The 21,299-nt window shown below is 46.8% G+C and overlaps 1 protein-coding gene across 9 annotated transcripts in view; it reads left to right on the forward strand.

Annotated features, from left to right (window-relative positions):
- The window catches only part of SRGAP2 (SLIT-ROBO Rho GTPase activating protein 2), a 255,988-nt gene that overhangs the window by 204,252 nt on the left and 30,437 nt on the right, over nt 1-21,299 (forward strand). For all 9 annotated transcript variants that reach the window (XM_013970021.2, XM_018060075.1, XM_018060073.1 and 6 more), the window contains exons 11-14: nt 3,659-3,743; nt 6,632-6,659; nt 8,309-8,333; nt 13,914-13,974. In XM_013970021.2, the coding sequence (XP_013825475.2) occupies nt 3,659-3,743; nt 6,632-6,659; nt 8,309-8,333; nt 13,914-13,974 (199 nt within the window). The remainder of the gene's footprint in view (nt 1-3,658; nt 3,744-6,631; nt 6,660-8,308; nt 8,334-13,913; nt 13,975-21,299) is intronic.

Raw genomic sequence — 21,299 nt, forward strand, 5'->3', positions numbered from 1 at the left:
TTGAACACCCTTGTGAAAAAAGATATGATCCCCATTTTTCAGTTGGGGAAACTTAAGTTCTGCGAGTTAAGTGACTTGCCCAAGGTCAGAAGAGTTACAAGTGGTAGGACTCAAATATACCGACTTAGCCTTCTTCATCTTACTACAATTAAAATGTCTGTGAGGGAGGGTGGGCTCAGAAAGAAAAATAATCATACTAATCCTTTTCAATGAAAAAAACTCATCATTGTTAATACTAAATTGAGGATTATTGAGAAAGAAATTAATGAGATCATAAAAACTGAATTGAAGGTTCACAATGGCAAAAACCAAAATCATCCAATCAACTCTTGCTTCCCTTTCTCCTTTTGGAACAAATTCTCAGTTTTGGTAATACTGAGTGTTAAATGATGGGAGTGGGGCAGATGGGAGCAGCTCATGGGGTGTGGCAGTCAGGCTGTGTTTTAGGAATTTGACTTCATTTTGGTGATCTGGAATTGACCATGATCCTTTTCTTTCTTCTCCACTGAGGAAAAGTCCTGGTGATTACTCTACCTTTAGATGTTTGGGGAGAGGAGCAGGGTCGAGGAAATGGAATGAAAGAAAATTAATTACCTAATATTGGGACATGGTTCAGATAAGGAAGGTGACTCTCATTGCCCAAGGAAGGATTTTGAAATCACCCGTGAACAGTTCTTCTGGCCCCTGGTCTCCAGGAATCATTGAAAAGCCACCTTCCTCCCTTGTCTTCAGCTGTCTTGGCTTCCTTCGCTGTGTGTCAGGACAGCAGCAGCTGGATCCTGCTAAGCAAGCTCCTCCAGGAAAGCCCAGCTACCCTCCCAGTGGACCTCTTGTAGAGATGAGCGCTTTATGGGCGGGACAGGAAAGTGTAAATGATGTGCCTGCAAATGGGATGCTTCTTCCTCCGCACACCCAGCTTACCCATATGGAAAACTTCCTACCACTGTTTCCACTCTTAGGGATGCAGGTCATACCTTGACACAGCTTTTGATCCTTCAGGATTTAGTGGAACCCGGAAAGGTAATTCATCATACCTCTTTATCAGATTGTTATTTATTTTAATGGTTCACTGAGTGACAGCCGAAGTTAAGCAGCGAACTGTGAACATGGATGAAAAAAATGATTTCTGAAATCGCAAGTATACACACGAGTGACAGGAAGAAGTCTGCATCTCCTTTCAGAGTTTGCACTGTTTTCTGAGCACTCTGGTCTCATTTTAAGGGTTACCATGGGCGAATTTTCCCTCATTAGGAAACCTTTAGCGTCTCCTTGGAATGAACTTCCAAAGAGGGGCCTCTGGCAGTTCAGATGTTCACAGTGGATGTTTTCTGAAGGTGTTTCACCTCTCAGCCCTGAAGTACTGTTCCAGGCCTCACAGTTGGCATTGGTTGGGGATTAGGGTGTCAGGCCGGGAAGACTGACAGCAGGTGAGCTGGCAGCTGGAGCAGATGGGATGAGGAAGGTGACAGCAGAGCCTGTGTTTAGGCAGATGTTCTCGTGCAGAAGCACAAAGGAGCAGAGGGAACGTGTTGTGAGGAAAGCAGCAGAAATGACGTGGCGTAGGGCTTGTGTTTTGTTTGTCTTCTGTTTAATTCAGAGAGTAGGGGCATACTTGGAGGCATGGTTTGTCACTGCTGAGGAGGGTTGTAGCCAGAGGAGACTGAGACTGTTCATTTATTTACTAATTTTCAGGGATTTATTGAGTGTCTGCTATCTGCTGGGCACAGTACTAAGTATCAGGCACACAAAGAGTAATGAATGCCATGGTCTCCCACCATAGAGAGGAGACCATCTGGAGGGAAAGGGACAGGAGCAACAAAGCCTCCATGACAGGGCTGGGTGAGAAGTGCCGTCAGAGATTTGCAGGTGTCTACACAGGAGCAGCTGGGTGAACATGGGAGGGTGAAAGCGTCCCAGAGAAAGCTGCATTTTTCCTTGTTTTTATAAGGGAGAGAGAGAAATATGCACCCAGTTAAAAGTTCACACTGCACAGAAAGGTAAAGAGATTAAAAGTAACTCACAGTTTTTGCACCTTTTCTTTCTACTTTCACTCCAAAGGCTTGATCTATACTTTTTGGTTAGTACATTTTAAAAAACGGCATGAAGTAAAAATAAAAATTAATTTAAAAAATAAAAATAAATAATAGAAAAAAATAAAAATAAAAAAGGCAGAACAATTATCATTTTAAGTGTTATATCCACTTACCTCTTCAACAGTGATTCACAGATCACACTCAGGGAGACACTGCCGTTTTGCCTCTGAGTTTAGAGGTGGGCAGATGACCCTGACCCAGCAGCTGAACCATTGCAGCAGAAGGCATCCAAGGCAAACTGAGATGCCCGTGAATAGCAGTGGGCGGGTGGGAAAGACACCATGATGAGAGTCCAGAGGCCTGGGGTCCGGGCTTGGCACCACCACTTACGGGCTTGCAGCAGTCAGCAGCACTTCTGTCTGTCCTCATCTGCAGTAAGAAAACAATGATGTCGTCCCTGTGGGCTGTATGCAGTTATCCTGGGAGTCAAATGCATGCTGAAGTACTCTAGAAGCTGGTTTTATTCTGCTTCTCTCCTTCTTCTGCTCTGCACCGTAGCAGATCAAGCACTTTATCATAATGATTAAAAGCACACAGTGGGGACTTCCCTGGCAGTCCCGTGGTTAGGACTCTGAACTTCCATTAGAGTGGGTGCGGGTTCGATCCCTGGTCCAGGAATGAAGATCCCACATGCCATGCAGCGTGGCCAAAAAAAAGTTAACAAATAAAAGCACACATTGTATTGCCAAACTCTGTATGTGGAGACTAGCTCCACCACTCACTAATTGTCTGGCCTAAAGCCACTTACTGAATCTCCCCAAATCTCAGCGTCCTCATCCGTAAAATGGGGATAATGGTTATCATGGTTCATAGGGTTGTTTTGAAGATTGGCTGAATTGTCCAGGGAAATAGAGTCTCTCACTGAGCAGACAAGGGTTGAGAGAAGTCAATCACAAAGCACAGTGCAGCAGTCATATTTCGACTGTTAGAGCAGATGGGATCACATTTCCATAAACCTCATCTGTGTTTGGAACCTCCAGTGTGTGTTATGCAGGTGGGGTGTGGCAGCCCCTGCCTCTGTGTGCTCAGAAAGCCCAAGCTTTCTGCAGAGACTCCGTGCAGAATAGAGGAGCAGGCCGATTAAAATACAGCTCAGATAGAGATACTCTGAGTGCCTGGCTGGGCTGAGCCTTGACACTGCTGCTGGTGTGAAGGTATGCCCCTGGGAGGGGCCTGGAGGGGAGGGTGTAGGGAGAGGGGACAAGCTGACCAGCCGCAGGTGTGTGTCCTCTCCCCAGGAAGGCGGGACTCAGTGAGTCCCTCCACCCGCAGCTCTTCGGCAGAGCTGAAAAAGATGGATGTGGGGCTCGGACTCCAGGAGAGTTTCTTTCAGTGGCCGACGTGGAGCTCCTAGGAAGACATAAAGCAGGACACTAATCCACCAGGAAAATCAGCAGCTGCTCAGATGCGCAGGGCCTTTAAAAAAAATAAAAAAGGAACCCAGTGGAAATTGGGTCAGAAACCAAAAGCCCTCTTAGAAAGGGAATTGTACAGCTGAGCATCTGTGATTTTTTTTTTTCCTCCCCTTCTGGAGTCTGAATGTTCTCTGTCCTCTTCCCTTACAGAAAATGAAGGAGTACCTGGAGGGCAGGAACCTCATCACCAAGCTACAAGCCAAGCACGACCTTCTCCAGAAAACCCTGGGAGAGAGTGAGTGTGGGCTCTGCAGGAGACTTGGCAGCAGGGGGCAGGCCGGGTCCTGGCCCTAGTGCTGAGCACGTGGCTCCCTCCTCAGCAAAGTGGCCCCGATCTGGTTATGTGAACACATTGCTTTTCCTCGCTTGTTCAGTGTGGAAGCACACGCCCCAGATGACGGCCTGAGTAATGGGGAAGGCCCGTGCTTAATGAAGCACCAGTGTGCACCAGCTACTCGTTTCGGTGGAGCATGCCTGCTCTCCGCCCCTCCTGCACCCCGTCTGCTGCTACCCGGGCCAAGGAGCTGACGGGTCCTTTCCTCTCCAGACCCTTTGGTCAAACTCTCGGCTCCTCTGTGGCAGGACGGAGGCTGGATCTAGAGGGTGGGGAGCTGTGAGGTGAGCTACGCAGCTGCTCTGAGCAGAGGAGAGAGGTCCCAAGGGTGGGGTGCCTGGCAGACTGCAGCTGTCAGCAGCGTCAGGGTGGGCCGTGCTTCTCTCTTGCTTTGAAGGGTCCTGGGGCTCAGAGGCAGCCCTCTCCTTGCCTTGGCCAGGTGGAGGCTCTGGTGCTGAGCAGACTGTCTGGTCTCATAAGATGATTTTAATCAGACGCTGAAAGTAGCAAGGCATAGGGCTGGACTGGCACTCTGGACTTTCTCCTCAGCTGTCAAACGGAAGGCAGAAGTTGCAAGAGAAGCTTCCCTGGGGTGTTTGGCACCCTGCCCAGCTCTCCTGCCCAGCTCTCAGCATCCTCTGATTAATGGGATTCCCAGGTCGGGGATGCCTGTGAATGCCCTGCCCCCTCCTCCTTGCCCCACTGATCTCCTTGCTTAAAGATGGGGGCCAGGACAGGTAGTACCAGCAGTGAAAGGCAAAAGCTGCGTTCTCACAGAGGTCAGGTGTTCTCAAATCAATTCTTGAGCTCTCCCCAGACCGAGTGCAGAATCTGGGCAAGTATGCCGTGCTCATTGGCTCAAAGGCCCCAGGAATCAGAGCCCCACTTTCCATTCCAGAGCCTCCTAACCCACCCTTCTTACGCTGTTCTCCTGCCCTGAATGATTTCCCCTGGTGATTAATTCTTTTATATCTAGTGTCTTTGATCTTGTGATTTTTAATGCATTTTCTTTTATGTGATGAAAGCCTGTTAAGTAACTTCTATTTTTTTCTCCCCGCAACCCCCCACCCCCCACCCTACATACACACCCAAGGGACTCAGGCTAAACAGGTCTAAACTTTGCTTATAGAAGGTCTTTACTCTTGCCTTAGGTTGCTCATGGGGAATCAGAGGAAAGAATGCCCAGAACTATTTGAAACAAAGTATAACTGTGATTTCTTTTTGCCAAGATAGTCTAAGCATGACCCATATATGAGATGGGGAACAAGCCTGAGTGTGTGTGTGTGTGTGTGTGTGTGAGAAAGAGAGGATGGGTTTGCAACACACATGCTAAGCATGACCCATATATGAGATGGGGAACAAGCCTGAGTGTGAGAGAGACTGTGTCTGTGTGTGTGTGTGTGTGTGTGTGTGTGTGTGTGTGAAAGAGAGGATGGGTTTGCAACACACATGCATATACCCAATGTGCTACCACAGGGGGCGAAGGGTGGCGACCGTTCATTAGTGCTGCGCAGTGCCTTCATCTAGAGATGACAAGTTCTGGCAAGAAGGAAAAAAATAGCTCTTCCTGTGTGCAAGTCATCATGTCCCTGCCTTCTGTATGCATTTGTCATCAAAACGCAAGAGCCCCTTGTTCTTGCCACAGAGGGATAATTGATGTGTATGAATATTCCAGAATGGAAATGGGACAGATGTTGGAAATAATGGCTCGGAATAATATTTTTGCAGATGAAAGCTGAGCCTTTAGTAAGAGAGACTGTTGGGGTGGGGGAGGGTGGTGTTCTGGATGAGCTGAACTGTAATCAACAATTAGCAACCTTTAAAGGCAAGATAGAGCCCTGCCCTCCCCCCGCCCTTGCAGTTGCCTTTCCAGGAACATGGGAGCTGATCTGTCCTCCAGCTCAGTTCTTGCTTACACTTTCCGTGGTGTATCTAATACAGTCTCATACAGACCAAGCTCGGTTAACTGTGGACCCAAAAAAAGCAACACAGATTACATAATGGCCCAAGTTTTTAAAAGCATGAGAATACTTCAGATGAATGTTAAGATCTTCAATCTCATGTTTTAAGGCTGGCTGTGATCCTTTCAGTTTAGTACTAGGGCCTGCTGTTGGACTGAGAGCCCCAGTCTAATAGCAGTATCAGCATTTTAAATCTCATGCAGCCCAACCTGCTGGCACTGAGGGTTTAGTATGACTCTAAAACGAGAGCTTCCACATATGGAGCATATTCTCCCCAAATAACTATTCCTTCCTTCTTCCCCTTCCACCCTCCACCACACGTGTGTGTGCGTGTGTGTGTGTGTGTTCATATACTAAAGGGCAAGCAAGCTTGTCCCTCCCTCCCCACCAGTGTGTGTGTGTGTCTGTGTGTGTTCATATACTGAAGGGCAAGCAAGCTTGTCCCTCCCTCCCCACCATACACACACCAGTACACACAGAAGAAAAGCTAAGTTTCATCTCTAGGAAGGTTTCTAATAATGTGTTCTCTAAGATATGACCCGCCTTACTATTTTTCCCTTGTGTCCACCCGTTTTCCCACTGGGAAGCAGACTCGGCAAGCCCAGCGTTTCAGGACACCAGCAGCCCTGGGCTGGGAACAAGCAGCAGGAACAGCTCTTGCCCAGAAAGAGGCCCTGGGTGCTGTCTTCCTTTTCGCCTGGGAGTCTAGTCACAGCATGAGGCTAGAGGCTCCCTGGGGAGACGGGCAGACACTCATTCCTGGGAGCAGGTCTCCCCTTTCACCTCATTTGCTTCAACACGTGCTTTTTGCCTCTGTCTTTCCAACAGGTCAGCGGACAGACTGCAGTCTGGCCAGGTAGGTGTGGCCTGGGACAGCCCAGGGGGGGGATGGAGAGAGCTAGCAGCCTTGGATGGCTCTGCGAAGGAGTGGCCTAGGGCTGGGGTGGCTTCCATCCCTTTGCCTTGCTGACCCCATCTGGCCCCAAATGGAAGTGAGGTTTGCTGAGCAGAACTAAGTGAAGAGAATTACCATTTGCTGAAATAGTCCCAGTGACCTGAAATGGTCAATGCTGGAGGACCCTGGAAACCTTACCTGAGTGTCTAGACTTCACCATGTGGGTTTTGGGAAGTCTCTGACCCAGGGAAGGAAGATCAGAAGATAGCCTTTGACCTGAGAATTTTTTTATACATGGAAAAGATGACAGCCTCTAATAGTGAGTGTCGCTGGATAATGAAATATTACCATGCATTGCTTTCCAGCAGCACTGGTACAAATCCTCGCCTGATGTGCAAGTATGCAGCCCTCCCAGTCTTCCCCACCTTCCCCGCCCTCCCCCACCCCAGCCAAATATTTTCCCTCTCAGTCATGGAGCTGCTATGAGAAAACGCATGAGTTGGCGGATAGCAAGGCTTTCATTCAGCCAGTGGTTCTCAGATGCCTACAAATGTGCCGATTTAACGGGGGAAGAGCTTTCATGAGCTGGACTCCTTAGAGACCCTGGGTTAGCCCATTATATATAAACCACTTATATCTGCCAGCACATGAAATAATCATGAGGTTGTTTACAATTATAGGCTCATTATTCAAAAATGCCTTCATTTGCCTTTCATTGTTTTGTCATTGTGGATTACGATAAAGATCCCATTAATATACTAGTCTTGTTGACTGGAGGGAATCAGGATAATGGGATTCTGTCTTCTTGGTGATAGAGTCTTAGTCTGAGTTCACCTGAAGTTCCATATCTCCGGAAGGCTCTATAGGAGTGAAAAGAGCTGAGCTGAATTTCCTTATGCTGGGTTATTTGCTGTGTGACCTTGGGCTGTTCTCTTTCCCTCTCTGAACTCCAGTTCCTGATCTATAAGACAAGAGAGAGCATTCACCTAGATCCAGGAAGCTCTAGGATTCCAGAGAGTTCCTTAAGAGCAGCCTAGTGGAAGGGGCAGATGGTGCTAGGCAGCCCTGCTATGGTCCTTACCTCCTACCTTTGCTCAGAGAAATAGAGCTGCTCTCCTCGCTTGGGAGGTTGCTGTCTGAATCAGATTCCCTTGGAGAAAAGGCTTCCAAGGCTAAACACAGCCTGAAAAGCATTGACCTGTGGAATCACCAAGATTCCTTCCAGTCTGGACCCTCTACCCTCTAAATTCCAGGAATATCACTCCCTAACTTTTCCCTAAGGATTTTCAAAAGAAAGAAAACCATAGCTGCTTTTGGTGTTTATTAGTGTCTCCTTGCGCACAGAGGTCTTCCTGTTGTCTAACCCATACGTATTTTACTGCAAATTGAGCCAGTTCCCTCCAAGTTTTCTTTTGAATGGTGGCAGACATTAAAAACAGAGGCCTCTAAGCTTTTGTGAAAAGCGCTTGATTGGGCTTTTATTTGAAAGGTAACTTATCAAGTCTCTTAGCCACTTCTGGACCTGAGCTGATTAATGTGACTTATTTCATTAGCCACCTCACAGATTGTTTTTAATCCCGTTTTCTCTTTTTCCTCCCCATTGACTGCAGGCGTAGCTCAACTGTGAGGAAACAGGTAAGGACCCTGTAAGAGCCAGGTGTGTCTGGTAAAAATGTTGACATCCCAGATATTTATGAAGCTCCACGGTGGATGGGGAAGACACTTTCCTGACTTCATGCTAGCGTTTGGACTGCACAGTTTAGTCATAATGCATGCATGCTAAGTTGCCTCAGTCGTGTCCGACTCTTTGCAACCGAATGGACTGTAGCCCACCAGGCTCCTCTCTCCGTTGAATTCTCCAGGCATGAGTGCAGGAGTGGGTTGCTATTTCCTTCTCTGGGGGATCTTCCCGACCCAGGGATCGAACCCACGTCTCCATGTCTCCTACATTGGTAGGCCTGTTCTTTACCACTAGCGCCACCTGGGAAGCCCCTTAGTCATAGTCTGTTTAATGTTGCGACAACTTCATTGACTTAGTCGGATAGGGATGGGTGTCTTTCTGACCCAGTTCTCTCCTCTCTGGCCGTTTACTCTCTCTTACATACTAGAGATCTGGTTTGACTGTGGCAGATTGGGCCAGAACTGTCTTTGGAGTGGCGCCCCTTCTCTAGGAGACCACGAAAGAGGGAGGGGGTGGAGAGAGCTCAGAAATGTCTTTGTGTCTACTCAAGGGGAAGCTGATCCAGGCTTTAAAAATCGTTTGGGGTAATTCGCAGTGGCTGTAGCCGCAGGGAGATAATGGAATGTAGAGGGCACGTGGTCCCTGTGGCCCTGGCAGCCCCCGCAGGATCTTCGGCCCATCTCACTGCTTCAGCTGGCTGGGCCGTCCAGCTGGGGAAGTTGATAACACAGCCACACTTGCCTTTGCTTTGTGGTCACGGATTTTTTCCCTTCTCTATTTTGGATCTCCTTGTAATGAGAACACCATCAGATGCAATTACACATTTTTTAAATTATAAAAATGTCATTGCAATTCTCTTTCCTCTTGTTCCTCTATTTCTTTCTCCCCGCCCCCGCCCATCTTTCCTAATTTCATTTAAAACTAGAGAGGAATGAAGGGCCTTCTAGAGACCATTTATTACATTTAAAATTAATAGGTGGAGATCTTAAAGAGGGTGCAAGCCCCGCTCATCCCCCGCCGCCGCCCCCTTCTTCAAAAGTAAGAAAAGGATTGAACTTGAAGTTTGTTTCTTTCATTTCCTGGACTGAAACTGAGCCTCCTATGAGGAGATGGAGACTGGGTGGGGAGGAGTGCCAGCGGCTACAGTTTGGTGGTGTGTGTCCCTGGTCGGACTGCAATCAGGGAGGAATGGCACCCATCTGGTTTTCCACCTGCTGTGCCTAGCACGTTTACCTGGTGCTAGACTCGTGTAAGAACTCGTGCTAGAACTCGGGTTCCAAGGTGCATCAAAAACCCCAATCAACTAAAGACCTTGTTTTCATTCACTTTTTCCCCAGCAGGTCAAATCTAATGGTGGGTCAGTGTTTTTCTAAAATACTCAGGAAGGTAAATAGTAAGTAACTTGGAAGAAGCATAATCTTATATAAGTAACAAGGAAATATAGTTTGTTTGGTTGTTGACGGCAAATCGGCCAAACAAGAAGAAGAACCCAGTAGCTTTTGTTTTTGAGGGTCCCCGATGGGTTCCAGTCATTTTTGACTCCACCAAAACCTATGATCAGACCATCTGACTTTTCTTTTAAAAAAAATCCTCAACTGCTTTTTTCTAAGCTTTCCCTCCTCCCATCAAGCCCAGAATTTTCTCTTTCCTGTTACTTCCATATCTTCTTTCCTGGCCCATCTCTCTGTTTCCCGAATTGTAGGTGTTTCCCCGTGGTTTGGCCCTCTTTTGACTTCCGTCCATACTCTTTGCCTTGTCACTGGTGTTGCCTTAGATGAATCTGCCTCTCTCCTTCCCAAAGCGTCCACTTGTCCAGTATTACTGCTGTTCAGAGTCTCTGTATCCAACTCCTAATAGGCAGGACACTGGTGCTCGGGAGTTGAGTTGGCCCCCTGCCCTCAGTGTCTGTCTCCTCAGCTTCCCAGCCGCATCTTCGGTTCCTCAGCATCTCTCCTTACTTCTCTCCTTCTCTTATGGGGGACCCTCCATTCCTCACAATCCCGGAATCCCCACATGTGAACGCCGGTGCCTCTTTTTTCCTTATTACTGACATCCAATCAAGTGTTTTCTCCCATGGTAAAAGTGGAAATCTAACAAGTGTGTCAAAGATCAGTACCTGGAGAAGTCCACGTGTGAGGAGTTATGCCACACAGTGACACATGTAGACATTTTCCGGCCACCGTCTTGATTGTCTTCCCCTGCGAATCACTGGGCCCCTGCTTTACCATCTTTCCCAAGTTGTGTTCGCTACATTTCTCCCTCTACTTTTGGTTTAAAGTTCCTTTCTTCTGACTGAATGGAGATTTTACCCAATTATCCTTCAAGACCCCTTCCAATCCTGGGCTTATATGACCAAAAAGACTATAATCAGAAGAATTAAACTGACATCCATTCTGACACTGAAGGAGGGAAGGGGAGAGGAAGAGAGGGAGAGACAGGCACTGAATAGGAACACACACAGGCCCTGCCCAGTCAGCTGTGTGCAGCCTGATCGATGGCCAAGTGAGAGTGCTCACCGGGCATGTCCTGGGGAAATGAATTCACTCAGACTTCAGAAATATTTCAAGAAGAGAGGCTGAAGCCTTCATGACTTTGTCCAGTATTTGTTTTCGCTGGACTCTTGACTTAGGCTCCACTGGAGCAGTGGGGACTGGGAAAAACATGCCTCTGCAGTAGGACCGGCCCCCTCTCGTGCACTCTTGCCTGCAAGAGGTTATCCTCTGAACTGCTTCTGACGTACCACTGTAGCCACGGACATGCAGCTTAATGTCTTTGGTGCTCTGCTTTCTGCAACCCTACACGCTTCCCTTTAACTACCATTGATGTCTCTTCTCCCACAAGTCTAGGCAGGATTGTGCTCTCACACAACTCGTTGAAGCCCAGAACCTGTGCTGCCTGACCTCCGTCCCTCTGGATCTTTATTATGTTTAAACTTAAGGCCAGAAAAACTTTACATACACTCACATCATTGTCCTCATCACTACTGCTACTGTTTGTAAATGACAAGTATAATAATGTTTGTAAACTTAGAAAAGACCTCCAAAAAATGGGGTTTGGGAGTTTTTTATAGTGGAACCCATTTTCTTCATTGGTGTTTGGAAAAACTGATGAGAATTCTTCTTCTGAGATCACCCTAGGCTGACTGGTATAATTAGTGATGGCAACAAGGAGGCAGACCCTGGCCACTGAAGCTGGAAGGCTGGAGGAGGCAGACGGGTCTGGGGTCGTGAGATGAGTGTTTGGGTCGCTGAGACCTTCCTGCAGCTGCACCTTGACTCACTCCACTCCCTGTGACAGCGTCATCAGTTCCCAGCACACTTGGGAGCAGGCTCTTCTGTCAGCCTGGCTTCTTCATGAGAGCCAGTTGCTTCCCTGATTGCAGCCAAACTCCTGGCTACAGTAGAAAATTCAGAGCCAGGAGAGGGGTACAAACAAACCTGCTAAATGGACAGAAGTCACAGGACCCACCCCAATGGAGAGCTTAGTCTCTGTCCTGAACATCTAAAGCCCTCTCTGTTGTGTCGTATAGTCGTTCATTCGTGTCTGATTTTTTTCGACCTCATGGACTGTAGCCCGCCAGGCTCCTCTGTCCATGGGATTTCCCAGGCAAGAATACTGGAGTGGGTTGCTGTGTCCTCCTCCAGTGGATCTTCCCGACCCAGGGATCGAACCCAGGTCTCCTGCAAGGGAATGCTTTACCACTGAGCCACCAGGGAGGCCCAAAACCCTTTCTAGCTAGGTTTAAAGTCATTCTGCCTGATCCCTTTCTTCCTTAGAGCTGAGTTATTAATGCATTTAGCTGCATTAGAAAACCCTACTGATTTTCAATAATAGTTGGTATTCACACCAGGCTATGTTTGCCAAGGTCCTGGGATGCAGTATGGGTGGTAGTGAGACGTTTGGTCTCAGGGGAAGACTGCCCGGATTCGAATCCTGGCACCTCTACTTACCGGCTGTGTCCATAAGCAGCTATTTCACCTTGCTAAGCCTTCATTTCCTCATTTGTCAAATGAGGATAATATTAATACATACCCAGTAGGGTTGAGGATAATATTAATACGTGCCCAATAGGGTTGTTATCAGGAACAGCCCGTCTAAATCACTTAATACATGACCCAACACCTCTATAAATTCTTTTGTAAATGCAAAGCACTGTGTTAATGTGCCAATAGGAAATATTACTCTCCTCACCACCAGCCTCTCCCCAGTTGGTAGATATCAAGTTAAGGCCCAAGGAAGTTAAATATATGGCAGGGTTGTCCAGCATAATGGCAGAGCAAAGATGGACATCTGGGAGGCCTTAGTTTAGTACCTATTAGTCTCTACTGTGTCCAAGAGTTGTTTTTTTTTCTTTCTTGCCTTTTATACCAAACAAATCCCCACTCTGATGCTCCTGTAGATTCATTCTGCTACCTTCCACTGACATTAATTGAACACCTGCTATGTGAAAGCATCCTAGCCAGCACTGGACACCAACAATTGACATAGAGGCTGCCCTGTGGAACTCTAACTGTAATGGTGACAAAATGCAAACAAATATTTATACCCACACAATTAAGTCATAATCAGGGTGTGAAGGCCAAGTACAAGGTACTGAGACCCCATAGATAGGGGCTTTGATCTCGTCTGGGGAGTCTAGAAAAGCACCCCTAAGGAAGTAATACTTTCCCTGAGACCCTGTGGGTGGGGGTCCAGGGTGACGAGAGCTTCCAGCAGCAGGAATGACTCCCTCAAATCTATGAGCAAAGGAGGACTTACTGAGGAGTAGAAGAGGGGCCAGTGTGGCCGAAACAGAGTTGGGGGAGGAGCAGGAGGCAAACCTGGATAAGATGTGACCCTGGACACACAAGGCTGCATACAGAAAATAATGAGGTCTTTGAAAGGGTTCAGCCTGGAGAGTAACTGATGAAATGTGCACTTTTAAAGCACCTGCAATACGGGAGACCCAGTTCGATCCCTGGGTCAGGAAGATCCACTGGAGGAGGGCACAGCAACCCAGTCCAGGATTCTTGCCTGGGAAATCCCACAGATAGAGGAGCCTGGTGGGCTACAGTCCACGGGGTCACAAAGAGTCAGACACGACTGAGCAGCTAAGCACACAGCACTTTTAAAGATCACTAACCATGTATAAGGGAAGAAAAACTTACTTGTAGGATGACAGGGGTAGGAATGGAGATACTGATGGATTGGGCTGGGTCGGTGGCAGTAGAGATGGAGGAAATAAATAGACTTAAGGGATATTTAGGAGGCAAAATATATGTATCTATTGATTGATCGTATGGCCAGGGGTGGGGAGCTGGTTTGGAATGAAAGATGACTAGTTCCATATGGGAAGTGCGGAATGTAAGACTTCTGTGTGACGTATTCCAAACAGGTGGTTGTACATGTGCTTTGGGGCTCGGAGCATAGGCTGCATGCTTCTTGTGGTCTGCCCTCTCATCCAGCGGAGACAAGCTCCACACCGTTTTGGTCCTTTTTCTCTGACCCTGGACTATCTCTGAAGATTCTAATGCTGTGTTCCTCTGGTTTTTCAGGATTCCAGCCAGGCAATTCCTCTGGTGGTAGAAAGCTGTATCCGGTTTATCAGCAGACACGGTAAGCAGGATTACAGCCTTGTCATACTTATGCAAAGTTGGGAAGAACTTCCAGGAATTCTTTGCAGAGTGAGAACAGAGATTGACTTCCATCCTGACGTTCTCAGAAAAGGAATAAAATCTTATTTGTTCACATAATGTTTGCTACCTCAGAATGGCCACACCTAAACACTGAGTGAAATGTATCATATGTTTTTAACCCCCAGGTGCCTTAGCTAGTAGCACACTCCCTTTTGCAGCTTGAGAGTGAGTTTTAAGGTATAGCTATCGTGTGGGTAAGTCTAGCTGGCCTGAGTGGTCATGTTCGTTTCCCCATCACTCACCACCTTTGCCTGTGTTCTTATCTCCCCTGCACTGCCTGGACCATTATATCACATGGGCTTTCTGCAGCAGACTGCTTTCAAACAAGCTCCTTTTATACCATTGCATTGACTCGTGGTAATATTCAGTTTTTGTTCTGGTTTGGTCTTACTGGTTACGACATCTCCAGAGCTCAGTGAGTCGCTGCCCCTAAAGTTGTAGCCAACATTTAGAGTCTGCAAGGGCTGGCTCCTTCTCAGCCTAAGTCAGATCACACTGTCTTTTGCTTGGACGAAGCTGAATCTCATAAACTCCATTCCTCACCAGCTCCTAGGCTGGTTGGACAGAATTTAGGGAAAGAGATGAATTACCAGAGACCCAGTCTTCCAAGTGTAAGAGTGTTTAGAAAGCACAGATATCTGAGCAAGCACTGTGAAGATTTCTAGGAACTGGGCATCAGAAGTTGTTTTCAGATACTCTTCTGACTAGTTATAGGAACAGTAACAGAATGACCTTCTTGGAGCTAAGGAGTTATGTAGATGATCACGTCTCTTAATTCAGAAGCAACCATTCTCTCTCCCTTCCTCCCCTTCTTCCTTCCCAATGAACTGGGACCTTGCTTGGGTTTGTTTTTAGAGTAGTAATTATTTTTAGCATGCTTATGACTTATCCTATTCTAATCAGCTGCAGTTTTTTCATCATATTACCATTCACTAGAAATACTCTTGCCTGGAAAATCCCATGGACGGAGGAGCCTGGTAGGCTGCAGTCCATAGGGTCACGAAGAGTCAGTCATGACTGAGCGACTTCACTTTTCACTTTCATGCATTGGAGAAGGAAATGGCAACCCACTCCAGTGTTCTTGCCTGGAGAATCCCAGGGACAGGGGAGCCTGGTGGGCTGCCATCTATGGGGTCGCACAGAGTCGGACACGACTGAAGCGGCTTAGCAGCAGCAGCAGCAGTAACAACACCATTATATAGAGCTATTGAACAATCAGCAACTGTTTATCAAGCCAGTTTTATAATTAAGTGTTGAGTGCCTCATGTAATTTATTGAATACTATACTGAGTGAAAAACAGAACGGCTGTTTGGGTACAGGGTGACTGTAAGTGTGCTCGTCGTTTACACGTGTGTTTGCACGGCTGGAAGCTGAGGCCCATGACTGCTGCCCAGCATCACAACAGAGTCCTGCACCACAGACGAGTAGCCGAGAAAAGATCAGCCAATTTTCTACTGAGTGTGTATCACTTTTATACCATCAGAAAGTCGTGAGTCAAACCATTGTATGTCAAGGACCATCTGTATACTTACTGACTGCTCATTGTATACCAAAAAAAGATCCTGTCTTCATGAGCCTTGTATATGTCAGGTGTTGGTGAGGGTCATGAAGAAAAGTCAAACAAGGGGAGAAGGTAGAGAATGGAGTGGGGGCACTGCTCTAGGCAGGCTGTTCAGGGAAACCCGTAGGTCCCCTAGAGTGACATGTGAGCAGTCCTGAAGGAAGTGAGGGAGGGGCTGCACGGGTATCTGGGGAGAAGGAACACCAAAGGCAGAGGTCCTTGGCACATGCAAGCAAGCACGCAGGATGCGAGTGAGGCTGGGGCAGTGAGTGGAGAGGACAGTGGCAGGAGATGAAGCCAAAGCCCAGACTTTGGGGTCTCCGCAGCTAAGGTAGCCATCTGGGTTTTGTTCTAAGTGAGCTGGGAAGCTGTTGGAGAATTAGGAACAGGGAATGATCTTTCGGAAGGATCACAGGCTGCTGTGTAGAGCTAACACAGGAGGAAACAGGAGGCTGCTGCAGTAGGGAAGACATGGCGGTCACCCGCCCTGGGCGTCAGCTGGGGTGTTATTGACAAGTGATGGGTCCTGGGTGTCGTGGCTTGAATGTCCCTGCCCCCATACAGGCACAGTCCATGTGGAGGCCAAAACTTAGCACATTTCTGTGGTGAGGCTCTGGAGAACTAGGCCTGCTCCCATGCTGCTGATGGGAATGAGAACCAGTGCGACCCTTTTGAAGGGGGACTCAGCAGCATTGAACGAAATGACATGTGCGCCGGTTTTCTGAGCCAACAGTCCTAGGAATTTACCATGAAGATACACCTCCAAAATACGGAAATACATGTGCACAAGGTTATTTATTGCAGTATCGTTTGTAATTGCAAAATATTAGAAACAACCTAAATACCATACCGGATGAATAAAGAATAAACTATGGTAGATCTGATAGACAGTGCCTGAAGAACTATGGACGGAGGTTCGTGACATTCTACAGGAGGCAGGGATCAAGACCATCCCCCGGGAAAAGAAATGCAAAAAGGCAAAATGGTTGTCTGACGAAATGCAAAAAGGCAAAACGGTTGTCTGATGAGGCGTTACAAATAGCTGAGGAAAGAAGGAAAGCTAAAGGCAGAGGAGAAAAGGAAAGATAAACCCATTTGAATGCAGAGTTCCAAAGAATAGCAAGGAGAGATAAGAAAGCCTTCCTCAGCAATCAATGCAAAGAAATAGAGGAAAACAATAGAATGGGAAAGACTAGAGATCTCTTCAAGAAAATAAGAGATACTAAGGGAACTTTTCATGCAGAGATGAACACAATAAAGGACAGAAATGGTATGGACCTAACAGAAGCAGATAATATTAAGAGAGAATACACAGAAGAACTGTACAAAAAAGATCTTCATGACCCAGATAACCACAATGGTGTGATCATTCACCTAGAGCCAGACATCCTGGAATGTGAAGTTAAGTGGGCCTTAGGAAGCGTCACTACAAACAAAGCTAGTGGAGGTGATGGAATTCCAGTTGAGCTATTTCAAATCCTAAAAGATGATGCTGTGAAAGTGCTGCACTCAATATGCCAGCAAATCTGGAAAATTCAGCAGTGGCCACAGGACTGGAAAAGGTCCGTTTTCATTCCAATCCCAAAGAAAGGCAATGCCAAAGAATGTTCAAACTACCGCACAATTGCACTCATCTCAGATGCTAGCAAAGTAATGCTCAAAATTCTCCAAGCTAGGCTTCAACAGTACGTGAACCATGAACTTCCGGACGTTCAAGCTGGATTTAGAAAAGGAAGAGGAACCAGACCACCTGACCTGCCTCCTGAGAAACCTATATGCAGGTCAAGAAACAACAGTTAGAACTGAACATGGAACAACAGACTGGTTCCAAATAGGAAAAGGAGTACGTCAAGGCTTATATTGTCACCCTGCTTATTTAAGTTATATGCAAAGTACATCATGAGAAATGCTGGGCTGGATGAAGCACAAGCTGGAATCAAGATTGCCGGGAGAAATATCAATAACCTCAGATACGCAGATAACACCACCCTTACGGCAGAAAGTGAAGAGGAAGTAAAAAGCCTCTTGATAAAAGTGAAAGAGGAGAGTGAAAAGGTTGGCTTAAAGCTCAACATTGGAAAAACCAAGATCATGGCATCTGGTCTCATCACTTCATGGCAAATAGATAGGGAAACAGTGTAAACAGTGAGAGACTTTATTTTGGGGGGCTCCAAAATCACTGCAGATTGGTGACTGCAGCCATGAAATTAAAAGATGTGTGCTCCTTGGAAGAAAAGCTATGACCAACCTAGACAGCCTATTAAAAAGCAGAGACATTCCTTTACCAACAAAGGTCCGTCTAGTCAAAGCTATGGTTTTTCCAGTAGTCATATATGGATGTGAGAGTTGGACTACAAAGAAAGCTGAGTGCTGAAGAATTAATGCTTTTGGTGGTGTTGGAGAAGACTCTTGAGAGTCCCTTAGACTGCAAGGAGATCCAACCAGTCCATCCTAAAGGAAATCAGTCCTGAATCTTCATTGGAAGGACTGATATTGAAGCTGAAACTCCAATACTTTGGCCACCTGATGCGAAGAACTAACTCATTGGAAAAGACCCTGATGCTGGGAAAGATGGAAGGTGGGAGGAGAAGGGGGCAACAGAGGACGAGATGGTTGGATGGCATCACCGACTCGATGGACATGAGTTTGAGTAGGCTCCGTGAACTGGTGATGGACAGGGAGGCCTGGCGTGCTAGCATGGGGTCACAAAGAGTCAGACACGACTGAGCAACTAAACTGAACTGAACTGATGGTATATCCACACAGTGGGAAACTATGCAGCTACAAAAAATAAAAATAATAGTGAGGAAGAGTTCCATGAAACGACCTGGAGAGCTTGCCAGGATATATTGTCAAATGGAAGAAAGCAAAGTGCAGAGGAGCATCTCTAGCATGTTGCCTTTCACGTGAGAAAGAAGAGCGTGTAAGAATATATGTGTCTTCTCACTTCTGCAAGAAGAAATACAGGAAGGATGAATCCAAAAACTAATATTTAACCAATTATCCTCACAGATGAGTGGAAAAGGGTGAGAATGGGACATGGGGTCGAAGTGACATTTCTCCTTTTCTTTTTGTGTAGTTTTGACTTTTAGAACTACGTGGGAGTTGTCCTTTCTCAAAAGATAAACAAGTATATAAAGCAAGGATGTGGGTAAAACCCCAAATGGAATATAAACAGTAACAAACCTAACTGTGTTGCAAATGAATAACACTGAGGAGATGAGGAAGAAAATAAGTATCTTTGAAAAGCAGTACTTTGATAACTAGAACTGTAAACAAATAATGTACAGTAGTTGGTAATTTTTTTGTCACAATTTTTTTTTTAGAACTAGCAATTCTGAAGCCATTTTATAGGATGGAACAAGTTCCCCGGTGGTCCAGTGATTGAGACTCCACACTTCCACTTTAGGGGGCACAGGTTCAATCCCTGGTTGAGAAACTAAAATCCCAAAAGCCTTGCAGTATGGCCTAAAAATAACTGTTGTTCAGAAAATTGAATTATTTCCCCCTAAATAGGGACGTATGGTATTACTGAACTCCCTAAACACGATGGGTAATGTTTGTACATGTACATTTAATGGGGATAACGTCCATAACTTCTGTTAGCCCCCAAAACATCTGTGGTCTACCAGTTGCCAAAATCTGTACATCCTTACTATCTTCATGTTCCCTGGGAGGTACTAGTGAGCTTCCCTGGGGGCTCAGTGATAAAGAATCTGCCTGCCAATGCAGGAGACGTGGGTTCAGTGCCTGGGTCAGGAAGATCCCCTGGAGAAGGGCATGGCAACCTGCTCCCCCATTCTTGCCTGGAGAATCCCATGGGCAGAGGAGCCTGGCAGGCCACGGTCCATGGGGAGGGAAAAGGATCAGAACAACTTGGTGAGTAAACAACATCAACTACATTCTGCGTGCGTGCATGCTAAGTTGCTTCAGTCATGCTGACTCTTTGCGACCCTGTGGACCATAGCCCGCCAGATTCCTCTGTCCATGGGATTCTCCAGGCAAGAATACAGGAGCAGGTTGCCATGCCCTCCTCCAGGGGATCTTCCCGGCCCAGGTAGCGAACCTGCGTCTCTTATGTCTCCCGCATTGCCAGGTGGGTCCTTACCACTAGTGCCACCTGGGAAGCCCACATTCGTTCTAGCCCCATTACATAGATGGGAAAACCGAGGCTCGCCTGTAAGTGGTGGGTCGGCGTGATCCAGGAAGACTTAAAAGACGGGAAGGGATGTGGGGAACGGTTGAGACTCACTCAGGATGGGAAAACCCCACCATTTTCATGAGGAAGGGAGCAGAGTCACATGAAGCTGGTGTTGTAGCAATCATTTTGAGACTTCTCTAGAAGAGCAGCTCTTGGCAACAGCTGGATCCAGCTCAAAATGGAAAGTTTTGTGCTGTTTCCAAATAACTTACCCAAGTCTGATTGGCTTTATGCTTTTATGTTAGTCAGCACTAAGGAAAAACGAAAACGGTCACGCAGGTGTCAGCTGAGGGATGTGAGGTCTTACCTGCATTATCATAAAAAGCCAACTGCTTTTCCCCTTCTCTTTCTGGAAACCCACCATTTATTAATGTTCCTACTTTCAGAATCATCATCTAAAGATTCTGTCTGTTGAGCAGGAACACACACTGGCCCTTCTAAAGCCGGGGTTCTCAAGGGGACGTGGAAACCAGACTGAAAGGGACCTCAGTGTGCCTCAGGCCTGCCTGGTTTTCAGTCAGCTCTCCCACGATTTCTTCTGGCCCTGGGCTTGTGCACCAGGTTGGCTTGTCCTTGATGTCTAATCTATCAAGACGTGCCGAGGTGATCCTCTGTCAGCAAGCTGTTGGCTCCGCCAGTGACACTGAACAGCCTGGTCCCTGAGATGACAGTTCCTTATATTTTACCGTGGTTTTGATAAGTCACTGAGTATGTGACTGTTTCTGTCAGAAACTTACTGTTCATGTTCTGTGTCTACACAGTATTATCTGGCTGTTACTCCCCATTGGTAACTACTGTAATATGGTGCTGTTACTTTGGGGTCCTGACACTGCCTGCCATTCTGATTCTGTGAGGGATAGTCTGGAAAGTCCCCCATAGTAACAGACAACTTCAGTCCTATTACACGCAAAATAATTAAATTCCCTGTGCTTGCTTCTTACTGTTGCTTCAGCGGGATTCAGAATTCAATCCTGGCCAGTGTGGTTTACTTCAAAGTAGATAGAATTCATTCACCCTCCCTCATCAAGAGGGGAGTCCCCAAAATAGTGGGCAAATGTAATCATTCTCTTTTGTTTTCCGAAAAAGAAATGTGTTTGAGATTGGAAAGTTTCAGTAGATCATGCAGTAAGAGCAGAACTTTAGTAAAATGCCCAAGATTGAGCCACAGGGCTTGTGAGAAAAACTAGACAGAGCTGATATGAGGAAAGACGCTACTTCAGTGCAGCCCCAGGGCTCATGCTTCCTGGAGCCACCCCTCTAGTTTTGAGTTGCATGTGTGAGGCTCTCGATGAGCCATGTCCATAGTCAGACTGACAAATGAGATGCCCTCCCCGCCCTGCACTTTCACTCCAGTGGCCCCACAAGCCTGGTGTTACGGAATGAGTACATGATTGCAGCCGGAAAGCCTAGTCTTGTGTCCTGACTCTGGGTCTTATCGTCTGTATAGCCTCAGGCAGGTCATCACTTATCAGTGCTCTCTTC

This window comes from Capra hircus, chromosome 16, assembly GCF_001704415.2.
Source record: "Capra hircus breed San Clemente chromosome 16, ASM170441v1, whole genome shotgun sequence".
Lineage (NCBI taxonomy): Eukaryota > Metazoa > Chordata > Mammalia > Artiodactyla > Bovidae > Capra > Capra hircus.